Source organism: Gordionus sp. m RMFG-2023, chromosome 2 (assembly GCF_954871325.1).
Source record: "Gordionus sp. m RMFG-2023 chromosome 2, tfGorSpeb1-WG-v2, whole genome shotgun sequence".
In the NCBI taxonomy this organism is placed as follows: domain Eukaryota; kingdom Metazoa; phylum Nematomorpha; class Gordioida; order Chordodea; family Parachordodidae; genus Gordionus; species Gordionus sp. m RMFG-2023.
Genome location: NC_088776.1, coordinates 46,212,487 through 46,237,816, shown reverse-complemented (window position 1 = coordinate 46,237,816; position 25,330 = coordinate 46,212,487). Strand labels below are relative to the sequence as shown.

Genomic DNA, 25,330 nt, shown 5'->3' with positions numbered 1-25,330 from the left:
CAATCTATTACGCCATCTAACGGAAATATAATTATGATTTAAAAATTTATTATGGGAATGGGTATTATATTTACTATGTAATAAACCTGTTCTATACATATTGTAAATTTATTGACTACATTTCCATCTATATTCTTTTTATTTATTTAGATAATTTTAATTTTAGATAAATATGATTTATACATATAAAATATAATTGATAGGCTATAAAAAAATTAATTTTACTTGTCTATTCTCAGTTTGCCAATCAATTCTCAGTTTACCTATCAATTATCAGTTTATTTAGACCGTAAAATTATGAAAGATTTTAAACCATGTGTTATAGATGGTTCTATGAAAGAAGGGGTCTGATAATATTTAATTAATTTTTTTAACGTAATTCATAAATTAAAAGGGAGGTCAGATTTTAAGAACCGCTTTATCATTTTCTGCAATCCTCAAGTTACCGATTTTAGTAAATAATATCAGAGCAGGTAGATCATCTCCTGGATTAAAGTTTTATATAAAAACTATCAAATAATATATTTTAAAAAAGATCACAACATCTTAATGGACTTTGGTTGATGAAAGACATATGTAAAGCTAAGCTAGAAGGAGATTTTGATGGATCAACACAAATTTCATTTTCTCCTAATGAAATAGGAAATGGTGATTATTATGCTGATGCTAAGACAGCTGGGTTTTATATATTTAAATCAGTTAATTTTTATACTAAAAATATTTTATCATAAGATAATATAAATCAGAATACCAAATATTGAACTGGGATAAGGGTTTCTATATCAAAATATTTGAATTGTGGTATAAAATTTTATTGCACACCCACATGTCACCCTCCCAACCCCTCTCTTTTTAGAAAAATGTAAAGACCTTAAGAGTTATTTATTTTTAAAGATTACTACAATTCATGATTGATTTTATAAAATTATAAGCAACATAATTTATATTTTGTTCCCTTTCATTTTGAACATTAGAGAAGAAAGTAATAAAAGATGTCATTACCCCTATTACCATACTTTTGAACATAGTTTTTATAAAAAGAATATCTATTAATTTTAAATAAAAAGAAAGTTGCTATAATTTACAGAGAAAAATACTCAAATATCCTCACTTTTTACAAGGATGAATTTCCCTTATAAGATGTGAAAAGTAATATAGAATCAAATTCTTTTATTTAAAGATACCATTCTATAACAGATATACTTAATATGTTAGATATCTCCAGACATCATGTCAATCATTTTCTAAGAATATTTAGAGATTCTGATTAACATTTTGTTAAAATCAAGAGGAAAATCTCACAAAATGCAAAATTCTCATATTAAATATATTTTAGCTAAAATAGACAATTAATATCCTATTTAAAAGAAAATTAAGATTAAATTTTTATTTGAATCTGGGGTTATTAATAGCTGATAAATAAAAAAAATTTCTTATTCATTTAAGAGTGTTCCAATGTTCCTGAGTGAAGGAATATAAATGAGGCAATTCAAAAAAGGAAAACTTAGAATATTGCATAATGACAGTAAATTGCTTTTTTTGGATGAAACATGGTTGGTTTAATCAGGCATATATAGAGGACTGCAAAGTGATTTTTTTGTGGATCTAGACAAACCCGAGCCTGGATTCATTTTTTTTCAACCTGAACCCAGTGTGAATATTATAATATATAAAAAACAATTAAAAATTATGTTTATTACCTTAGATAAAAATTTAGTTGACAGCTATAATATAATCAATATTTATATTAAGTTGCATTTTTAAATTGGAAACATCTATCTTTTATTCAGTATAAATAATAAAAAAAATTGAAATACAATAGAATTTAAAAATGGTTGCGATTATATAAAAATAATGTGCATGATATAATGAACATATTATAATAATATATAATTATTAATAGCATCACATAGTGAATAATTATGATATATAAATAATGAGGAGTCAAGTTTATCAGGCTTTAAACAAGTCCTCCTATCTTTAAAGGCCCTTCCAGCCATGAAAGCACTCTTTCACTGCTAGTCGAGGAATCTGGGATAGCCAGGAATTTAAGAGCCAAAACTTAAATTGGGAAAATCGTTTTTTTAATTCTTCCAATTTAAGATTTGATAAACGATTTCAAATATTGAAAATTTGAGATTATTTAATTAAATCGATTTTAGGTAAATATATTTTAATTCAGGGATCCAAACTGAACTGTTTAACCGTTATAACCGGTATAAAGCACTCTTTCACTGCTAGTCGAGGAATCTGGGATAGCCAGGAATTTAAGAGCCAAAACACTTAAATTGGGAAAATCGTTTTTTTAATTCTTCCAATTTAAGATTTGATAAACGATTTCAAATATTGAAAATTTGAGATTATTTAATTAAATCGATTTTAGGTAAATATATTTTAATTCAGGGATCCAAACTGAACTGTTTAACCGTTATAACCGGTATTTTTTACCCACCTGAGCCGAACCGCTAAAATGCCAGTGAACTGACCCAATGATTTTATGCTTATAAAATAGTATGAAAGTTATTACTAGTATATTGCTAAAATTCTAGTTTATATTCGAATTTTTAAAGATTATTATCAAGCAGTTTTGACTGATAAGTGTAAGTCACAATTTTAATAAACATTAGTATATTACTATTTTAAAACATTTTTTAAATATTAAGCTTATAATGCCCATGCCTATCGATAAATTAAGTCGATGACACATCAAAATATAATATTAGTAATTGTTATACAACTATGAATGGGCACAACGGTGCAAATCTCAAGCGTCACTAGAAAGGAAACCACCCTTTAGAGCTCAATATAATCAAATTATCACAACAAATAAAACATATAATTTGAATGTATGCTTGAATACAAAAGTTTTCAAACTAGTTTTTAGAGGTTTGAACCTAACCGATATTTTTATTTTTCCGAACCTGAACCTTGAACCGTTATTTTTATCCGAACCTAAACCGAACCGACATTCGTTTCGGATCCCTGTTTTAATTAACCTGATAGAATATTATGTAAATAAACTATGCAATAATAACACAAAAATATAATAACAAACTAGTTTGGTAAACGGATGTTATGATGTTTTTCTGATAATATTTTAAAGATCAAATGGTTAGATAAAAAATGACATGTTATTTTAATTGACATTATAAATTAAAATGATTATTTAGGATATTTAAATTTTTTTATCAGGTTATTCGGGTCGGATACCTCTTACATCCTTGCAGATCTCTTGGCGCATAACCAATGGGGGAGGATTACAAATTTGTCTGTTCTCGTAAATATCATTTTAAGCTAATAAAATTTCCCCCTCCCCCAAAATGTATACAATATATCATTATAAGGAAAAATTTAAAAAAAAAATTTTTGGGCCCGGCCCGGATTTTTTGGGCCCGGCTCGGAATTTTTTAAAATTATCGACCTACAAAAAATTTACCTATTCGGTATTTTATCATATTTTTCGGCGAGTATTATCATTTAATAAGCAAGCATATTAGCTAATGTTGTTAAACGGCTCGTTTTAAGCCGATTTTAAAAACGGCGAACTCAATATTTTCACTAAAAAAATTTTGACTACGCCTCGAAATTTCGATACTATATGTCTAGATCTTTGCTCCTTCTATGAACAAAATTTTCAGACTTGCGTAAAATTTTTCTGGATAAAATACTGTGTTAGCCGTTTTTAAAAATCGGCTCAGAACGAGCCGTTTTACAATACTACGATATTACATATTTCATTTATTTTTATTCTAAACTTATATTTAGTATATTACAAATTGATACTATAAAAATTTGTGTAAATAATATTTTGAGAATATACTATATTAATTGTATTTATAAAAAAAATAAAACTGATATTTTAATTAATAAAAAATATGACATATATACTATAATAATGTATTTAATCCTTTTCGTATTTATTCCATGGCAGGAAAACTATAATTATATTATGTAATAGATACTAGTGAAGGTCACGGTCCGGTCTTTGGTCCGGAATGGACCGATACCCTCGGACCGGACCGGACCACGGTCCTTAAAAAAAATCGATCCAGACCGTGGTCCTAAATAAAAAGACGGTCCTGGACCGGTCTTTTTATTTGTTTAAAAAACATATTTTTTTTAACCTAATTTAATTTGTTTTATCATTTTATTAAATATAAGAGTATTATATAAACAATATAATTAATTATGAATAATATAATAATTAATACAAATATTTAATTTAAATAAATGCTAATGTCGTTGTTTGTAGAACTTCCTTGGAAGGAATTAGGAGATGGACTTAATGGAAGAGGTAGATCTATTCCATTCTTTAACCAAGAGCCCATACACATCAAAGCTTGTATTGTTTTGTTTGAAAGCCTATTCCTTTTTTTAGTGACAAGATCTCCTGCTTTCGAAAATATTTGTTCACAGGGGACAGATGTTGCTTGAATTGCTAAAAAATTTCTAGCTGCTAATGAGAGGACTGGAAATCTATATAATAAACTATATTGACTATTTAAAAAATATAAAAGACCTTTCTCTATTGGCTTTCCACCATACTAATATGTCATCCTTTAATGAAACAAGAGGTTTATTCAAATAGTTGTGAAGTTCTGTAATATTTTCTTCAATTATTTCTGCCGATATATAATCCCCTTCTGAATTTCTTTTTTGGGAAATTCTTTCTAAAAAACTAAATTCATTGATTTCCTCCTGGCACAAATGTTTGAAAATTAGGATTTAATAAATAAATATTAAAAATATACCTGAGAATCCGTTATTCCTGTATTTTTTTTATTTTCGATTTTCCTTAAATATTTTGAAAATTTGGTCATATACTCAATTCTATCAAGAGTATTAGGCATGTAAACTTGTTTTAATCTCGGATCCAATAATGTTGAGACATATGATTCATAGCAAAATAATTCTTTGAGATATTTCTGCATTTTAACCAGCATGTTATTAAGAATTTCTTTTCTTGTATTTTTATTATCTTTTTTTATATCATTTAAAATTTCATTACTTATATTCTCCATATATAACATGGAAATCCCAACTGTAGGATATTTGGATCCTGATAAATCAAGTGTGGTTTTATAGAAGGGCCTTAGAAAATCTACAGCCTCTTTAAGGTCTTCTTTTTCACACTCAGTAAAGAAAACCCCTTTAAATTGTTTGTAATTCAAAAAAAATACTTCTTCTATAGCATCCATGTTTTAAAAATTAAATATTTTTTAAAAATAATTGGATAAAAATGTAAATACCTCATAAATTGTATTCATCATTAAATAGGAGCTATTCCATCTAATAGGGATATCAGAAGGGATTTTAAATTTTGTAATACTCTTATTTTCACATATTTGTACATATGCTTGATTTATTTTGGGTGATTTATTTATAGGAAAGGCTATGTCTCTACACTTTTTTAGGATAGTTGTAATATATGTTAAACCTTCCTGAGATATTAGGTTTAGAATATGGGCACAGCATCTAAAGCCTTTAAATTTTTGTTCCTTATAAATATTCTGCAAAATATCCATGCTTTTTAGGATGTTATTGGCATTATCTGTAGTACAGGCCAGTATATTCTCCTCCAGTTGATATACATCAATTACTTCTTTTATAGCTAAGGATATTTCTTCAGAAGTATGAGGAAATGGGATATGATTTATATCAAGTAAAATATTTTTTAATGTAAAAGAAGAATCAATATAGTGTGCAGTAATGGCTATAAATGAAATTTTATTTATATATTATTTTTATTTAAAATATCTTTTAGAGAATTTCTTAGTTTCTCAATAGCTGTATAAAAATTTTTAACTTTGTTTTTTGACCAAATTGTAGCAGTTGAGTTTAAATATTTGATTAAATTATGAAGACCTGAACTTTCAAAAGTCTTCATTGGCAGAGAGTCCATTATTACCCATTTTATTATTAATTGGTTCATATGTTCAGTTTGAAATTTATCCAATGGTATTGAAGAAAGTGATTTTGTGCTTGTGGAGGGCATATTAAAATTAAGAGTAGATTGTGTTTTTGAGATATTTCCATTTTCATCATTAGAAATATATATTTTATGTTTTATCAGATGTCTGCTTAATGTACCTAATTATTTTATTAAGAATAAGGTTAAATTATTTTGACAATGAATTATTCAGACAGTTTCTTAAGAAAAAATAGATATATAAATAATAACCAAAATATTTTAATAATAATACTGCTTATTTTGGATTAATTTATTGCTTAAAAAATTATAAACAATTATTTTGTTACTTGTTGCTGACGATATGTTAAATTTGGTATTACAGTGAACACATATTCTATGTTTTTTATTAGGACTATAAGTAAAATGTTTCTTGGACAAACTTATGGTTTTCATATTGTAAAAAAAAATTAACAAAATCTAAAATAACTCCTCTAGGAAAATATCATAAAATAAATATACAAAAAAATTAGTAAACTTAAATATTAATAAAAGACCAGTTCGGACCGCAAAAATAAAAAGACCGGTCCGGACCGCAAAAAATAAAAAGACCGGTCCGGACCACGGTCTTCAACAAAAAGATCGGTTCGACAATCGGTCCGGTCCCGGTCTAAGACCGATAGGACCGGACAGTTGACCTTCACTAATAGATACTATGAGTGTTAGTTAGTGTTAACTTTCACCCAACATTATATTAATCATAACTATATATAATCATTATAATCTAATTGACGAATATAATAATTGTATAAATTTTTTAAAAAAATTTTTCGGCCTGGCCCGGGTATTTTAAAAAAAAATTTTCAGGCCCGGCCCGGGTATTTAAAAAAAAATTTTGGCCTCTGATTTTAGCATTACCACTGATGTACAAAATTATTTTAAACAAATAAATGCATTTAGAATTTTTTAATAGTAATTTTATAGATATTCAGCTGATTTTTATTACCTGATATATAGCGCTTTTGCCCTCTAGCGTTGAAGGTTCAATAGAGCTACGCTAGGTTTTCCTCATTTCCATCTAATTGGAACTGATTTAATTTGGGTATAAAAGTAAAAATATGAGGAGCCCTCCACACGCTTGTAAGCAAGCCGCACGTACTTGTAGGCGCAACATTTCGAAAAATGATACCTAAACCTCTATAGATTTATTAAAAAAGGAGTGCGGCAGAAAAAGAGCCTATACCCGAGAACTGCAGTATAATATAATTTACTTTAAGGGTGGGTGGTGGCTGATTTTAAGTTTAAATTCTGTGTAGGTCATAAAGATTACTATCAATATTGATAATGTTCATAGAATATGTAAAATAAATATATAATTAAATAAAAAAAATTACCTGATCAGTATGATATAGTATTATTTTTTATTAATGATTCAACCCATACAATGCAGTACTATCACTTCAACATTTTTGCACCAAATGGGACCGCACCCCGAAATTTGTAAAAAAAAGTTGAAAAAATGAATTTGTTCGAAAATGGTAAAAATAGCATGTGATATTTTTTAAATTATTTTTTCTATGTTCGAATTGAATAAGAATAAAATTTAAAAAAATTTTTTTAAATTATTTTTTCTATGTTCGAATTGAATAAGAATAAAATTTAAAAAAATGTTGTTTACGCATTTTATGCTCTCATAATATTAGCTTATATTTAAAACAGTGGCACACCCTGTGTTTCATGTCCCCAAAGCTAATTCGATTTCTTTATTTTATTTACATGTTGACAGATAAAGGATTGGAACCTCAAATTATGTTATATCTTTAAATAAAATTAATTTAAAGCTTTATATTTTAAATTAATAAACTATATTATAGTTATTATAGATTGTTATCAATTTTATGACAGTTTTTCCAAAAGAATTTTTTTTGTAATTAACTAACATTATTTTAAATGCCACAATATGATATAAAAAATATATAAATAAAATTGACGATATAGAATTCAAAACAGTGACGGCTTGAGCCCCCTGAAAAATTTCAATAGCCCCCTTTAAATTTTTTTAATGGCTCCTTAATATCCCCTTGAACTAAAAATAAATTTTTTGATTGTCCCCTGAATGATTTCTTTTATAATTTTATTAAGTAAATATAGATTTAATTTTAATATTTAGAAATTAATAAGACTCTAAATTTTTTATTAAATGATTACTATTTTAATTATTAGATTAGATTAATACATATAAATTATATTTTCACTATGTCAGCTTGCAATCAAATTCTGTGTTATAAATAGAATATCAATACAACTCACTAAATATTAATTTCGCTTTAACATTTGAAGCTTAATTGACTTTTATTATTTAAATTATTATATAGCCCTAATTAAATAAATATAATAATTTATTAATTAAAAATTAACTAATTTAATATTGTAATTAGCCGAGTTTAAAATCACTAAATAACTATATTATTCTATTTAAATTTAATTACCATCCTCTTCCTAAAAATGAGATTTCTTTATAAAAAGTAAATAGACCTATAGTTTATAATCCTCTATTATATATAATTGGTTATAAAATATTTGGTAAAATAACACTTTTACAGACGTATTTGACAGTTATATAAAGTATAGTTAATATTTTAATAAATTTTGCTAATAAATGCTTTTGATAATAAATATAATTAACAATTTGCATTCAAATCTTTAACGCCATCTATTTAAAAATACTATTAAAATAAACATTTTATTATTCATCCCACAATAGATATAATAAATTAGATATCTTTTCTTCTCTTCGTGTTATTAGGAAAGTTATTTTTTTCTTATTTGAAAAACAGTTTTGAGTTAAATTTTTAATACGATTATATTTTTAATATTATTACAAACTACTATAATTTTTAGATATAATATACTAACTAGAGGTGGTGCGACTATAATATATAAAATCTTTAGCTTTCATCATATCACACTGGTTCTTATTTTATAGTTAAAAAAATTCATTTTTAATATGGCATCATTGCCGTGTAAATTAAGGCTTCAATATATTTGCATAATTTCTTCTAAAAATTTTAAGCATTTTTGTTTTATCAATTTATCTAACATAAATTTCTGATATGAGTTAACATCGTGAATGTGGCGGGGACTGCAAATTAACCAGCATCTATTATTTGTGTGGCTATATAATTTAAGATTATTACTACAGTTGCTGAGAGCATATAATTGCATATTTTAATTAAACAATAATTATCATGTTGCCGTTTATATATCATTAAAAATGGAAGATAACCTTTTAGAAATTCATTATCTCACAATAATTTTCTCGATTACTTATCTAGCTATGTCATCTAAGAGGAAGCTCTAACCACCATATAGTTTTATGATTTAGATTGGTCGTTTATATTCTCTTCTTCAAGAATTGTTAATTTGGTTAGACCTATAAATTTTTCCTTATTAGTCCATTCTATAAAACGTTGTCTAAAATGGTAACAGAGATTTATATTAGTTTTATGACCTTTTCTCAATGCAAGTTGCTAAGAGTTATATTATATTATGTGGTTTTTAAAAACCACAATTGAGTCATATGTATGAATTAATTAACCTTTTTTATCACTTGTAATTTTTTAGACACATAATTTTTTATATCAGCAATTGAAAATATTTTATATTGGAATAAATAGATTTTGTATTAAAAAATATTATTTTTAGAAATGTCTTGTATTGTTTTTATTATTATATGCTAGTTTATTTTGTATGCATAATATATTAAAATAAAACCCGGCCGAAGGTCCGCAAATTAGGGATGGGGGCGAAGCCCCCATTAAATTTTTTTAGTTGAGCCCCCTGAGATTGTAAAGGCTAGCGCGCCCCTGATTCAAATATTCATATAATATAATTTTTAATCAATCCTTCATAGCACAGGCGGGATTATGCAGACCCCAGTCATTTAAAAACTTTATTACTCAAAATTCTTTCGATATTTTGCCTACATCTTTTAGTAGCTTTAATTTTTTTAGATAAAATATATATGTCCAAAATTAATTTCGATTTTGGTCGGTAGGAGCTTGGGGTCTTCATAGACCCCACTTAGTTATGCGTGTGACTTTTTTTTATATATTAACTAAAAAAAACACTTTTTTATACATTATTTTTATTAATTAAAAATTATATTATATAAATATCTAAATCTTAGATAAACTTTCTACTTCATCAATTTTTTTTAATATTCTGTGTTATTTTAAAGTAATTTGTCACTTTTTTGACTCTTGACAAAAGCAACAGTTAAAGCAACTCGATTATATGGAACCCCACCTAGATTTTAATACCTTTTTTTCACCTGGGCTATGAAAGGTAAATAAAAATAGATTTATTACTATCAGCATAGGCTTACAAGTTAATAATTTTTAGAAAAAAAATAATCCCGTTTTAAATCCCTAAATCTATTTAAAAAAATATATTATTAGGAGCGTGTCCTTGTTACTTCAAGTATCATTACCTTGCTTGATATTTGCTAAACCTAACCCTCCTTCCAACCACTCATTTAATAATAACATTAATCACACTACATTGACGCTCAAAGGAGGCACGAATGCGGATATGGCGCCACCCATAGATTTTACCTCTCACATTTTATTACCCATTCTCAAAAATTTTATACCAGTTTTTTGTAATAAAATAAATGACAAAGTTGCAGAATCTGATAATATCCAATCAACTTTTCAAGATGTTAGAACACCTATTCAAGCGCCAGAGATGGATCAAACATCGAATCACAGCTTTAAAATTATGGACATTAAATTAGAATTGATTAAAAGAGGGTTTTTCCCAAAAGGTGGAGGTGAAGTTAGGATATATATTGATAAAATGGAAATTGGATCTGACAAGCCGTTAAATCCTATTATTCTAATCAATCGAGGCTCTATACATTCTATCGATGGTATAGTATATCTTTCGGAACAATTACCTATCGACGTAAGTGGAATTATTTATTTTTCATTTTCGCTTTAATTATACCAGCAGTGGCGTAATTAGACTAAAAGATTTGGAAGGGGAAGGAGGAATATGGGGAACACCTAAAAATTACCTAAATTAAAAAAAAATGCTATTTTTATAATAATTACAAATCAAACAATTTTATAAGAAAGTTGTTGCAGATATATGGAAACGTTTTACTATAAATCATGCACACACTGTATATTATATATAATTTTAATATAATATAATGTGGTAAAAGATTATTATTGTTTTAGGAGAATATTTCAAACACTATTAAAATATTCTATTGTAAATTAACCACCTTTGACTTATTGTTTTTATTATTAATAAAATAATTATTATGTCTGAATTCTTGACATAGGTTCACCATTTTATTAATTTCAATACCAAATAAAGTAGTTTATATATATAAATGAAATCATTTTTAAAATCTAAAAATAAGCATTAAGCCCAGTGTCCTGGTTCTTCTTATTTTTGAAACTTATTTCTGTTTAGAACAGTTTATTCAGATTTTGAACTAGGACATCCTATTCTGTTTTTTTAAGTGTGCACAATTTCAATAACCTCTTTTTATTATATTTAGAGGAGGCTATATAGATAGCTAAACAGATATCAGTTTAAAAATATGACGAGTCAAGACAAGGCCTATGTATTTATACAAGAACAGACTAACTTTTAAGAATTTTGCATCTTTTATGGAGGGCTAGAGATTTTAAATAGAGGGGCAGATTCCGCATTTGTCATCCGCCTAATTACACTGTTTAATGGGTCTTCTCGTCTATTTTATAAATGCTACACCCATCGAATATTTAATAATTCCATATTATTTTTTAATGATAATCAGAATTTTCACTTAAATCTATTTTAGCCTCAATAAAAATAAATTTATATTCTAATTTCCTCTTGTATAACAAACCCTTTATCTTTATTTGATAAAAAGTATCTTTATAAATATATGATCCTCAAAGTTTATGTGACAAAATTTCTTTTATGAAAGATATCTATATCACCAGCCATGTGAAAGGCTGATTCTGATGGAACACTTATACCAGGATATGACAAATACTTACATGCAAGGTCTACTTAAGTTGACAACCTTTGAGCATTAACCCTCCAAAGATGATCGATCGGAGATAAAATATTGATACCTTCGTTATTTAATGAAATTTAAATCCGCATCATTTTTATTTACTAGTTCTTTTTTAAAAAAATAATGGGACAAAAAATAGACAAATAAAATAGACCAGATATTTTGGGTAATTTTCTTTTATATTAGTTTATTAATATACTTTACTTCTTCTATCCTTAAAAAATGTAAAAACAAAACGGTATCACATCATTTTGGCCCAACGACAATTCGCCGCGGATCTAAGTAAGTTGCAATTTATTTAAAAATAATCATTAAAAACAAATTGATTTTTATATGGCAGGAAACGTTTATAAAAAAAATTATTAATTTTTTCCACAAACAAAGTTCATTCTTTATTAAAAAATATTTAACTAATGATGCACAGCCGCTGTACATTTTTAGATTATTTATATAAAACTACGCACTTATGTGGAGTATTGGGGAAATATTTAGATGTTGGCTTAATGTACTGCTACGTGGGTCATGGTAAGGCCTGATATGAGTGACGGTTAATTTAAGCATAAAAGTAGATTATGAGAAATACTTAATTTTATTAAAAATAAACTCACATTCGGTAAAATCTAACAAAAACTTATTGCAGCTGAACAGCGCGAAGCAGCTAGTAATTATCTATTAGTCTTAGCACTACACAATTCAGGCTAAGACCAAGCTAGTGGACCGCGGTAGAATTTCACTTAGGTCTATGCAACAAAGATAACGGTTAATCTTTAATTTGCATTAAATGAAGAGAAATACTAATTTAATTTAGACACCAAATCCACTACATTTGGTAAAAATAGATACTGAGCCATTCCATGCCAAACCGATCACTGTTCGGCCGACCTTCATCCCTAGCTTTAACTGTTATAGTTGTTGTGAGGTCTGAAAACTGAATTTGAATAATTACATTTATTATTTTATTGTGCGAGAAATAATCGCATAATTTGAATGATTACAATTATTATTATAATTTTATATTAGGTAGTTTTATTACATTTATTATATTATGTAATTTATATGCTATTTAAGATTTATCATTCATAGATGTTTTAAATTTTTAGTTTATAATTTATATAAAGAATAATAGAATCTATTTTGTCCAGGGCTATTTATGTCCAGGAAATTTATGCCCGGAATTCAATTAATAGGAGCAGAACCAACTTTCAACCATCAACACACTTTTTAATTTGATAAATGCCATAATTTAATTTGTTTTTATATTAATAAAATGATGGTTTTTAAATAAATCGCAGCTTAATTAGATCCGCGCCAAATTAGCGCCGATTTGTCACCGAGTTGAATTGTAATTGCGCCAAATTGACATGCAACCAAAAAACATATTTTTATTTTGACCTTCACATTTTTCTATGGGAGTTATGAAGATTTATTACTAGAAATGTAAATTAATTCAAAAATAAATCAAAAATATGAATAAAATGTAAAAAAATGTGTATAAAATAGGTATCTGTTAAATTTTTTCTAAAAGTCCAATATCGACGCCGATATTTAATATCGATGCATCCCTATTAATGGCTATTAATATAAAAAATTATAAGTTGATCTTTAGTAAAAATTATAATGGAATAGTAATAAAATAATTAGTTTGCATGCATGCAGAATCCAATCCTATCAACATTGTTTCTATTTGTAGATGGCTAAAGAAATGCAAAGTGTCGCTCAAACATTTATGATTAAACATTTTTCCCATATACCTATCAACATCAAAATTATACACGAAACCCCAACCACTGCTTATGGGCCAGGGTCTGGTATAATGTATGCATTTAATTAATTTTTTTACTAGGGTGGTATAGAAAAAACCGTTTAAAAACATTTTTTTTTAAACGGAAAAAACAATATTTTTTTTAACTACTAGCAAGGATCCGAATTGTTAAACTGGTAATAACCATTGCCATTATTATTTACTAGTCCTAAAACGAATTATTCGTTATTCGATTTGATTCGTATTTTACGAATACTAATAACACAATTATATTCGAATTGAATATGAATAACGAGAAAAATTATTCGTCGAATAGTAAATTTATATTTTTCGATTCAAATTATTCAAAATTATTTGTTTATTCGAAATTATTCGTATTCGAAATTAATCGTACTATTCGAAATTTTTTTTAAATATTCGTATTTTTAGGAGATATTTATTTTTTTGTTAGTATTCATAAGTAAATAAAAAATAAAGTATTAAATTTTCCTAGGATTTATTTTATTTTTTCTTTTTAACTTCAAACATTTAATTGTTGTAATTATGATAATTTAAATAATTTTTTTAGATATTAATATTATATATATTTGTTCGGATAAGATTATGAAATCATTGTATTTTATTTTGCTTATTATTTTCTGTAAATTTTAGCTTAGTTTTACCAGAATCCTTAAAGGTGTTATTTGGAAATGTCCACGTCTGTTTATGATTTTTTTTTTGCAAAATATAATCTATTTTTATAAAGATTAGAAATTTTTTTAATCAAATCAAATATTCGACGAATCTAATCGTATAATGATTTTAATATTCGTACACTAATAGCATAATTATTCCATTCAATTCGTTTTTTGTAGGCCACATTTACAGAACCAAACCTGAACCATAAAAATATTTGTCACTAGAACCGAACCTTATAAATGGACTGAACCTATTGATATAATTACTGTTTAAAATATTATTATCAATCTTAGCTATTTTTACCAGAGTTGTACAAAAAATTATCAATTTTAGAAAGTTCTTTGTAGATCATAAAATTTGGAAATTTTTTTCCAAAATTTTTTTTAAGCAACGGTTACGATTCAAAAATATTTAAAAAGTTGTAAAATAATGAATATGAAAATTGTCACTATTCTAATTCACTTAAATCTTAATTAATGTTTATAATTTATATTTTTACCAATTTGCTTTAAAGAAATTTTATGGTTCATCTTCATTTAAATATTGATTTAACCAGAGTGTAACGCTATATCTTTTTTGGTAGCGATAACTAATAGCGCGCTACTTTTTTTATTAAAAAAATATAATGAATATAACAAAAATATAATGAATATAACTATAAAGTATTAAAATTTAAATATGTATGATTTATTATATAATTTTGAAATTTATATTTTCATTTGTATTATAAACCTAAATCATATAATGTAAATTATTTAAAATGTCATCGCAAATGGAAACCGAAATCAATGTGATAAGTAAATGATATATTATACAGTGGTGCCCTGGAAGATCTTGATAACTATAATACAAATTTTCATTTTCAAAATTTGAAAAATATTTTAAAATTAATGTAAAAACAAGACTACAAATTTATTGTTTTAAAAATATATATCCTCGAATAAATCTAGTAGCTATAACCTCAAAAAACACCTAAAGGTAAATGACATTTTAAAATTTATATTTTTATTTTGTAAGAATGTTCATGCTAACAGTTAAAGAGATAGAAGAACATCTTAATAATTTTGGTATAGGGGAGACTCCATCTAAAAAGCCCAATTCAATTCAAACCAAATTGATTAATAATATTGCACATGCCAATATTTCTCAGAAACAGGCTGATAAAGTTATTGTCTATTTTATAATTGAAACAGCTCAGCCAATTCATTGGAAAATCCATCATTCCATGATGATTAAAACTCTATCCCCTGGTACTTGTCGTCAGATACTAATCAGATGGCAGACAAAGATGCCCTAGTTAGAACCATAAAAAAGACTTCCACTGAAAGTTTTTTTAAAAATAAATGATACTAATATAATAGAAAATTTCCTAGACGCGTTTTTTAAATTTAAAAATACTAAAAGAGTATTTTTGATAATTTTTCTTATATTAAAAATATGTATATAAAATTAAATACAACCTTGCCCTTAAGTGTTGGTGCTGAGAGATTATTTATTAACGCGAAACTTATATTTTCTGATCGTCGCTCTTGACTTGGGGATGATAGTATAGAAATAATTTTATTATTAAAATGCAACAAAATAAATATTACCATAAATAATTATTTTTATTACATAAATTTTTTATAATCAATAACTAACTATATTTAAATATATAAATGTTGATTTTTATGAAACTATACAATTACATTATAAGCATCTAAATTTTTATAAAAAGTAGCCAAAGTTACATTTAAAAAATGGTAGCTAATAGCGCGCTACTTTTTTTGATAAATAGCGATAGGGGTAGTGCGTTACTTTTAATAGTATGGTTTAACAACTCTGAATTTAACATGTTTACAATTTAAGTTATAATCCATTTCCTTCAAATTAAAAAAAATTATAAAAATTTACTAAATTTGAACCTCCCAATATAAATAAAATTACAATTTAAATTTTTACCATCTTCAAAATTTGTGATCTTTAAAGATTACCTTGTTCAAAAATTTTATGAAAAAAAATATGCAAATTATCGAAGGGTTTTTAATTTTGAGCAAATATATAACTCTGATTTTTACAGTTACCCAAGTTAGCTTATAGTGTTCCCAACCATGTAATTTATTTTTTCTAGAGAACATATCATTTATAAATACTGTTTATTTTTTTATAATTTGGGAATATTTGTTTATATGTGCAATAATAATAAAATTAAACGGGGTTTTAGTTTTAAAATTTAAAAAAAATTATGCTTAAATATACAAATCGTTTTGGAAAGGATTCATATCAGGTTTTAAATATTCAAACCGAACTGTGTTTTGTACAAACCGAACCTGAATTCTGTACAGTTATGAATATCAGAATCGATATTCGTTACGATTCGGATCCCTGCGTAATTTAAAAAAAAACCCGGATTTCAAAATCCGGGCCGGGCTGACTTAACTAGAAAAATTGGGAAATTATATAATTTAATTAGTATTCATTTATTATTGTCCATATTTTCAATTTTTCCTTTGAAACAATATTCAAAATATAGCAAAAATTTATTAAAATAACAAAATTTGAAAAATTTCCGGCAATAAAATAATAAAAAAAGAAATAAATCCGGGCCTAAGATTTTGTCATCTGCAGGTCTCTGATATATATTAAAGAATTTGTTCACAAAATACTTGATTTTCTTCAAAATAATATTTAAAATTATTGCAAATCAAAAAAATAGTTTGATAGCTAGATCGGAATATGATTGCCTCATATCTGGCTCCGCTCTCGGAAAAAGAGGTACGTCATCATAACAATTCATGGCCTATTATAATTTTTATGTTACATGATTGTGGTAGGGGTTAAAGCTCGAGATGTAGCCATGTCAGCTTGCGAAAAGCTTTTGGAAAATTTGAACCATAATGGATGCGTGGACGAATATACCCAAGATCAAGTTATAAAATTTACTGATTATTAAAATTTAAATAATGTATATGATACAGTTAGTGTTGTTAAACGACTAGATTTGAGCCGATTTTTAAAAACGGCTAACTCAACATTATAGTCCGGAAAATATTGCCTAAGCGTCGAGATTTGGCCAATAGATGCTCAATATGTGCCATCTATGAGCAAAATCTTTAGGCCTGCATAATATTTTTCTGGATAAAATTTTGAGTTAGCCGTTTTTAAAAATAGGCTCAAATTGAGCCGTTTAACAACACTAGATACAGTCAATACGCTTATTGTCTTAGTCACAATATGCGTTTGCGAATTTTATAGGGTATGTATTCTACACAATGCTAGGCTACATTTCCGGTAAAATAGGATTCATAAAATTTTTGAAAGAAAACGCGGTAAAATAAAATATTTAAAGTTATAGAGATCTGCAAATCACCGCCCGGCCCGAAACCTTTCTAAAAATTTTGGTTGGTCTGGGTCGGGCCTTATATCTTTTAAAATAAATTCGGCCGGGTCGGGCTTAAATTTTTAAATAAGATATCATTAAATTTTGTGAAACAAATTGATATTTTTTAATATTCAGAAATAAGACGCTAATATTTTTTTTTACAATAAAATTTTTTTAATTTTTCTATATTTAAATAAATTCAGGTAGGGTCTGGCGGACATATAATCTTTATTTTTATTTCGTGTTGGGCTTTTCGGGACAAAAAAAAATTTTCACGCCGGGCAGGACAAATTTTTTAATTAGGCCCGATGCAGATCACTAAACTTGGGTAAATAGCAGAATGAATCATTCGTTAAAAGTTCTTGCTTTTAAAAAAATTAGGAAAAATTAAATTTTTTTATAAAATGTATTCCTGTTTGTGTATAATTAAATAACCTATCCCATAAATTTCAGACAATTTGATCATTTAAAATTTATATACTGGAATGTGTATTGACTTGCATATAAACTTCAACTTTTACCTCATAATTATTTTATTTCCTAATTTATTTTTTGTATAATTATTTATTATTATTTATATAGCTTATATTATTCATGGCAGTTGCAAAAGGAAAATCATCGATTAAAACTGGACCCATAACATTACACACTGAAAGCGTGATTTACGTAATAGAAAAGATGTTGCCCGATGTAAATATAAATAAATCATTATGGCATGATTTTAATAATCGGATGGACACCTAACATTTTTAAGATACGATTTAAATTTTTGAATTTTCGAAACTCAATTTTATTTTATCTGATTTCACCGAATCACATTAATTATCTTTGTATCTCTGATATTTTGTTTTTTTGGTATAGATTCTAAATCGCTAAAAATTGGGAATATTTTCTTATTTATCCTCGAAATCTCAAATATCAATGTGATAATAATCTTTAGCTGAAATGATTACATTTCAATTTAGTTTTTTAAAAAATATCACTAAAAAATTGAGATTTCATAAATATTACCAGTATTATACATTCCCTGTTTTAAAGTTTTTCATTTGATATTTGATATGTTAAAAATATTTCTAATGTTTAGAAATTTAAAATTGTAATTTCGCCACTATATTAATTAAATATTCTTACATAAAGATCCCATGATTATCTATAAAAAATTTGCAACTTGAACCATGTAAAAGTTTTGATTATGTCCTTTTGTAGCTCTATATATGATAGTTTAATATTAAGGTTGGCAATCTGCTTAATGGAGATAATTTTCTTCTTTCACCAAAAAGAGTTTAATATATGAAGTTATTAGTAAATGAATTGACTAAACATTTTATCTTAAAACTCATGTGATCTGTAATAATTATTATACTTCTTTTTTTGCTGCAAAAACTCGAACCTTATAAAGCTCGTAGATCTATTATAGTGAATATAATTGTGAAAAACTAATATAAAGTTTCGCAATATATTATCTTAAATTAAGATTGCCAAATTTAATTCTTATAAAAAAACTACCACTTTGAATCAGAGCATGAAAAATACCGATTTGATTTAAATCACGTTATAAATTAAATAATTTTATTAGTAATTTGTTGGTACAATATTAGTCATGTAAAATTCCTCCTTTAAAAAACATCGGTTAATTTTTGTAATAATTGATTTGTGAAAAACTCAGGGACCCAGAGTGAACCAAATTTATAATTTTTTGAATTATATATTTAAATTTAAATAATAATTAAAAGTGAAATCTTCTTGATAGAATAATTTAATTTTCATTAAATATATGATCATTTTTAACACCTAAGGTGTATAGAAAACTTTATTATTAAAAATATAAATATCTATATATGATGGAAATGAGTCCTCAAAAATATGACCGACAGGAAAATTGGACGGATAAGACTATTAAAAAAATAAGTCTTATATAAAAAGAATTTTCAATTTATTTTTCTATAACGAATCAGGGTTGCCAAAGTATATAAATATACCATATTGTGTATACCTGATTTAACATTTGCTCAAAATTCAAAAACTTGCAAAGATCCTTGCTCTTTTAAAGATAAAAAATATGAAGATTTTTTTGTAAAAATATTTTAGAGCATGCCCAAGGAAGATTTTAGAATGAAAATGTTTTTTTGTAAAAATTTTTTTTTGATTTTTACGAAATTATGTTCAAAGATTTTTTGCTCAGAATTTTGGTTGAAAAAATCTTCAAATGCTCGTAGATTTTTGTTAACCCTGTATATATGTACCTCATCTGGATACATTTTTATAAAAAGTATTTTTTTAACAACTGCAATGAATAGTTCTATATCAGACCTATTTTTCAGATTTGGTCTGATCTGAATATAAAAGTAGACATGACTAGAGAGATTGTGTGATTATATTCCGAAAGGTTAACGCAGTGATTAAATTTATAGTTCTTTAGGTTAAAAATATTTATCTCAAGTAGATTTTAAAAACTAGATTTGGTTTTCATTTTTTTAGAATATGAATAGTATATATATTAATTTTATAAACTTGAATTGTTTCGCATTTTTTAAAAAGAGTGATCTAAAATTTAAACAGGGTTATTATGGATAATGATATAATTTTTTGTTGTCAAATTAATTCTGCCAAATATATCCGTTATTATTAATTTGGATGGAATCTTTATATATAGAAGAAATTAAAGAATTCATAGTCACTGTTTTCGATATCTATATATTCCGAGCGTAGTGTTGTTAAACGGTTAAGCCGAATCGACTTAGCTGCGACTCGAGCCTAGTTTCTAGTCGAAAAAACGCATTTGTCTCGAGTCGACTAAATGAGCCGCATTGGTCGGCTCCCTTAGTCGGCTCGTGTATTTAACTCGTTGGGTTTGCTCATTTTTTTTGTTTTTTTTATAAAATCTGGTAAATTGCTAAATTTTGGGAAACTGATTAATGTAAACAAAATTATAATAAGAATATGTTGTTTTTAAAGTTTTTCGAATTTTTTTGGCATAAATTGGCTAAAATAAGCATTGCTAACATGTTTAAATAAAATTTTAGTGAAGATGTACCCTTGATAAGTGGCAATTGTCATAATCGTTGTTTTTAAAGTTTTTCAAATTTTTTGACGTAAATGGACTAAAATAAGCATTGCCAACATGTTTAAATGAAATTTTAGTGAAGATGTACCCATGATAAGTGAATTCGTTGTTTTTAAAGTTTTTTGACGTAAATGGGCTAAAATAAGCATTGCTAACATGTTTAAATAAAATTTTAGTGAAGATGTACCCTCGATAAGTGACAATTGTCATAATCGTTGTTTTTAAAGTTTTTCGAATTTTTAAGACGTAAATGGGCTAAAATAAGCATTGCTAACATGTTTAAATAAAATTTTAGTGAAGATGTCCCCTCAATAAGTGACAATTTTCATAATCGTTGTTTTTAAAGTTTTTCGAATTTTTTTGACGTAAATGGGCTAAAATAAGCATCGCTAACATGTTTAAATAAAATTTTAGCGAAGATGTACTCTAGATACAGGGGTTCCCATTCAAAAAAAGAAAATCGTATTTTTTTTAAACTTTTATTTGTTTGAGTTATTCCTTTTTAATTTATTTCTAAATTTTTGCGATTTCTTTACGTTTGTTTTCTTACTGTAGCTTTTCTCAATTTATTTCTAACTTTTTGCGATTTTTTTTACTTTTATTTTTCAATTTATTTTTCTTCAATTTATAAATTTAGGTCCATTTTTTTAACAATTCTTTACGTTACAGATAATATTCTTTTAATGTTTTTTTCATTGTAATCTTTTACATACATTTTTAACCTTTTCAATCTCGTCATTTTTAATCTTTATTTTTTTGACCTCTTTTCAATTTTCTTCTTCTCATTTTTGATAAAAAATTTTTAAAATTATATTTAATGTTTTTGGCAGACAATATAATTACAATTGCTAAATTATTAATTAATCGTTTGGTTTACCTTAACTGTAGTAATACCAAACGATATTTAAATTAATAAAATATAATCATTTTTAAATTCTTATTTTCAAAACGCATTAGAAAATTATTATTATTTAAAAACAATAGGAGAGGAAGACAGACTAAATAAAATTATTTTTTTTTTTATATTTCCATGGATTTTAATTCGAGTTATTTTTGTACATTATTATAATATATAGTGTAGGTTATTTTATAAATAGATTATATAAAGTAATAAATTAGTTTGATCAAAGTCAGATATAAATTAGATGTTTTAACTAAATGGTCTTTAATAAACAAAATTATATGTACTAGGATTTTGTAATGAACTAAACTAGCAAAAATAATTATCAAAAATGAGAAGAAAAAAATTGAGAAAAGGTCAAAAAATTAAAATGACGAGATTGAAAAGGTTAAAAATGCATGTAAAAGATTATAATGAAAAAATCATAAAAAGAATATTAGTATAATGAAAAAAAACGTAAAGAATTATTAAAGAAATGAACCTAAATTTATAAATTATTTTTAAAAATACAAAAGAATTTTATTTAAACATGTTAGCAATGCTTATTTTAGCCCATTTATGCCAAAAAAATTCAAAAAACTTTAAAAACAACATATTCTTATTATAATTTTGTTCACATTAATCAGTTTCCCCAAATTTAGCAATTTACCAGATTTTATAAAAAAAACAAAAAAAATTGAGCAAACCCAACGAGTCGAATAGACGAGCCGACTACATGCGCTGACTAAGTGAGTTGGCTCATTCGGCTCCTTGATCGGCTTGAGACGGAGCCGTTTTTTACGACTCGAGTCCCAAGTCGTAAGAACTCGACTTTTTAACAACACTATCCGAACGAATACCCTTCTACAATTATACCAGGCTCTTAACTAGGATCCCTGGGCATTCCAATATTTATATGTATATAAAAATCAGAGAAATTTATTATTTTTTACAAGAATAACCAATGGAGTGTTAAATGAACGTCAAAATTAAAAGAATGTATACACTTCATTAGATATAATTATTATTTATAATTTGTAGTTATTAGTGAATCTTTAATTGAACCACAATTGATAAGTTTAAAAATAGGTCATTTTTCTTTGGCCCTTAATATTTCCAAAAATATAAGGGCTTGAATGCTAAAATTTAACCACTGCCTTATTTACGTTACATTAGTCAAATCCTATTTCCAGATAATCGTGATCGATTTGACAATGACCCATTGATAAATTATTCTCCATATATATAACTAACTGACTTTTATGAATTAAATTTCTGTAATTTATTTTAAAAAATAAAGCTAAAATTCGATATATCATCTTGCGAGGATGGATGTAATATTATATCATGCGAAGGCCTAGGAATCCCCTTATAAACAAATTCCTCGATGTATGGTTATTTATTTAATAAAATATCACATTAACCTTATATTGAGATTAGTTTATATTGAAATATATATGTAATAAATTGTAACTGCTAGAAAATATGCCATATTTTTTTATAAATATACAGAACATTTTATAAATAATGTACGCAAATTAAAAAGAATTTAAATCTGTTGAATTTGATATATTGTATTAAATATATAAACAATTTATAAAAAAAACTAAATTAATATCCAATTTACTTTTATATATTTATATTTTTTTTAGGATGAGTGGTTTATATTTGTTTATTGCTAAATTTATAATATTTTACATGTCAATTTATTAACTAATTTTATTGTCCAAATTTATAAATGCATGTTTTAATTAAAATATCAAAAAATGTGGAACATAGGAAGAACTTTATAATTATGAATATTATTTTTTTTTAGCTTCTTCTATTTAATTTATTGAGTTTCATTACGAATTCGCAATAGTTATTAATATCGTGACATTTTAATATTGTTAATTTTCTATATAATAAATTATATAGTCACACATACCATTCCTTCATAGGCTTATCTGAAGGATTTATAGCTGAGGGCGCTATTTTTTCTCCCATTTTGATTTTATTTATGGAAACGTAATTTACTTCATCAAAGGTATTGTCCAGTCTATTTTTGTTCCCGTTATTGTAATGATTATTAACATGAGGTAGCGTGTGACAACCGTTTTGGAATTGTTCGAGGGCATATTTATGATTAAGGGTAGCTCCACCATTTCTTAATGGGTCTAAACCGTGATAAATAATGGGGGGTGTCAAGCATTTTATAGGTTGTTGATGTCCTCTAGTTACTATTGACAAATGATTTTTGATCATGGACCCTGGAGCGAAACTTATTAAGTCATCCTTTCCACCAGCATTAGATAAAGGTTTGGGGGAAAGAAAGTTGTGTGAAGGGTTAACTAGAGCTCCATCCTCGTTAGCTTCAGTGTGCGACAGCGTGTTGTAACAACTATCAATTTCCTCCGTTTCATAATCTTCGTCCTGTGTTGTCAAGTTTTGGTAAACAGCTCCCCGCTCTTCGGATTTGCTAAATATCATTTTTATTTTACCTCCCTTTTTAGAGGAATTTAACGAATCCAATCCTTTGGCTTTAAAATTAACATCTAAACGACTGTTGTCATTTGTATCCGAGATTACAGGGTTGTATTGCAAAAATGGATTACTAAATGACAGCACATTTTCTGTAACTTTGATGGGATTGGTTGTGTAGTTAATGGTAGTATTTGTGATAAGGACTTTTTCACCATTTAATTTGTGATTTTTTACCGAACATTTGTTCTCTACGACATAATTGTCAAGTTTTTTATTATCCAACTTTTGCACATTTTTCTGACCTTGTGATTTCTTCGTTTTACGCCTTCTGTTGATCGTGCCTATACAACAACACAGGGCTATACAACAAAGTATCACCAATAAAATTGCTATTAACGAACACACAATTATAAAAATTTTGGTTCTCCGTTTATTGAAGAACACGTTTGAAACCTTAAAATATGGCTTTTTTGTAATGTTGTTTTTTAGGTTATCTTTATGAAAGCCAGGTTTTATGCTGGTATATATGGTTGAATTCACAATTATATTGCTTGGATAATTATAAATTGTCGATAAATAAGATAAACCGTCCCTAGACATAGTATCTTCCAAATTATTTGTGTTCTTTGTCGATTGTGGATGTAGATAAGTAGACAAAGTTGAATTTACATTAAAATGTGTATCCATTTGATTTTCTCTATATTTTATATTCTCATCTATATAACCAGATCCTGACCAATCATTCCTAATCATCTGGCCATCTTCATCATCGATGAGGTTTATTTCTAATCACAAATATTAATAAGAATCATGAGCTATAGAAAAAGATTAATATTTTTTAAATAAATTATTCTTATAAGAAATATGAATATAAAATCTAAAAAACATTTTAAATTTTTTTACTTATATTAGAGGTTGTTGTTGGAATTAGTCTAGGATAATAAGGTGTCACCAATCTATCTTCATCTTTTTATTTAAAAAAATGAAATATATTATGAAATAAACTTTTATATTCAGGTATAATGATACCTTTGGAGTCATCGGTGTTAGAGCAATTATTAAAATTTGATTTCGCCGTGCACAGCAAATAACCAGAAATTAATGTTGTTGACTCCATGTCCAATGTAGATGT

At 26.2% G+C, this 25,330-nt stretch overlaps 2 protein-coding genes across 4 annotated transcripts in view; one reads left to right on the top strand and one right to left on the bottom strand.

The window, feature by feature from the left end:
• The first annotated feature begins 270 nt into the window (after positions 1–270).
• LOC135923537 (RNA 3'-terminal phosphate cyclase-like) lies at positions 271–25,308 on the top strand. Of its 2 annotated transcripts, XR_010571243.1 has the most exons (11): positions 271–345; positions 395–495; positions 536–679; positions 10,369–10,876; positions 13,681–13,805; positions 17,126–17,184; positions 17,244–17,338; positions 18,374–18,481; positions 23,036–23,124; positions 24,927–24,975; positions 25,216–25,308. XR_010571243.1 is itself a non-coding variant. In XM_065458339.1 (9 exons), the coding sequence occupies exons 1-9, from the start codon at positions 298–300 to the stop codon at positions 23,108–23,110; spliced, it is 1,263 nt and encodes a 420-aa protein (XP_065314411.1). In that variant the 5' UTR covers positions 271–297; the 3' UTR covers positions 23,111–23,501. The 2 variants fall into 2 exon arrangements, 1 of the variants encoding a protein (XP_065314411.1); XM_065458339.1 differs by lacking the exons at positions 24,927–24,975; positions 25,216–25,308 and having other exon boundaries at positions 23,036–23,501.
• Positions 23,415–25,330, bottom strand: part of LOC135923536 (uncharacterized) — a 36,374-nt gene continuing 34,458 nt past the window's right edge. Inside the window, exons 10-12 of one of the 2 annotated variants that reach the window (XM_065458337.1) lie at positions 25,228–25,330; positions 25,102–25,164; positions 23,415–24,983 (exon numbers count right to left, since the gene is read on the bottom strand). In XM_065458337.1, coding sequence (XP_065314409.1) covers positions 23,653–24,983; positions 25,102–25,164; positions 25,228–25,330 — 1,497 coding nt within the window. In that variant the 3' untranslated portion in view covers positions 23,415–23,652. The remainder of the gene's footprint in view (positions 24,984–25,101; positions 25,165–25,227) is intronic. The other variant, XM_065458338.1, reaches the window with a different exon arrangement.

What these genes read in the sequence shown, in the direction of transcription:
- LOC135923537 (XM_065458339.1), top strand. Translation starts at nt 298, where the DNA reads ATGAAAGATTTTAAACCATGTGTTATAGATGGTTCTATGAAAGAAGGG. An exon ending in GGGCCAGGGTCTGGTATAAT is followed by an intron (nt 13,806 to 17,125) that starts GTATGCATTTAA and finishes TCAAAAAAATAG; the next exon opens with TTTGATAGCTAGATCGGAAT. An exon ending in CTCCGCTCTCGGAAAAAGAG is followed by an intron (nt 17,185 to 17,243) that starts GTACGTCATCAT and finishes TGATTGTGGTAG; the next exon opens with GGGTTAAAGCTCGAGATGTA.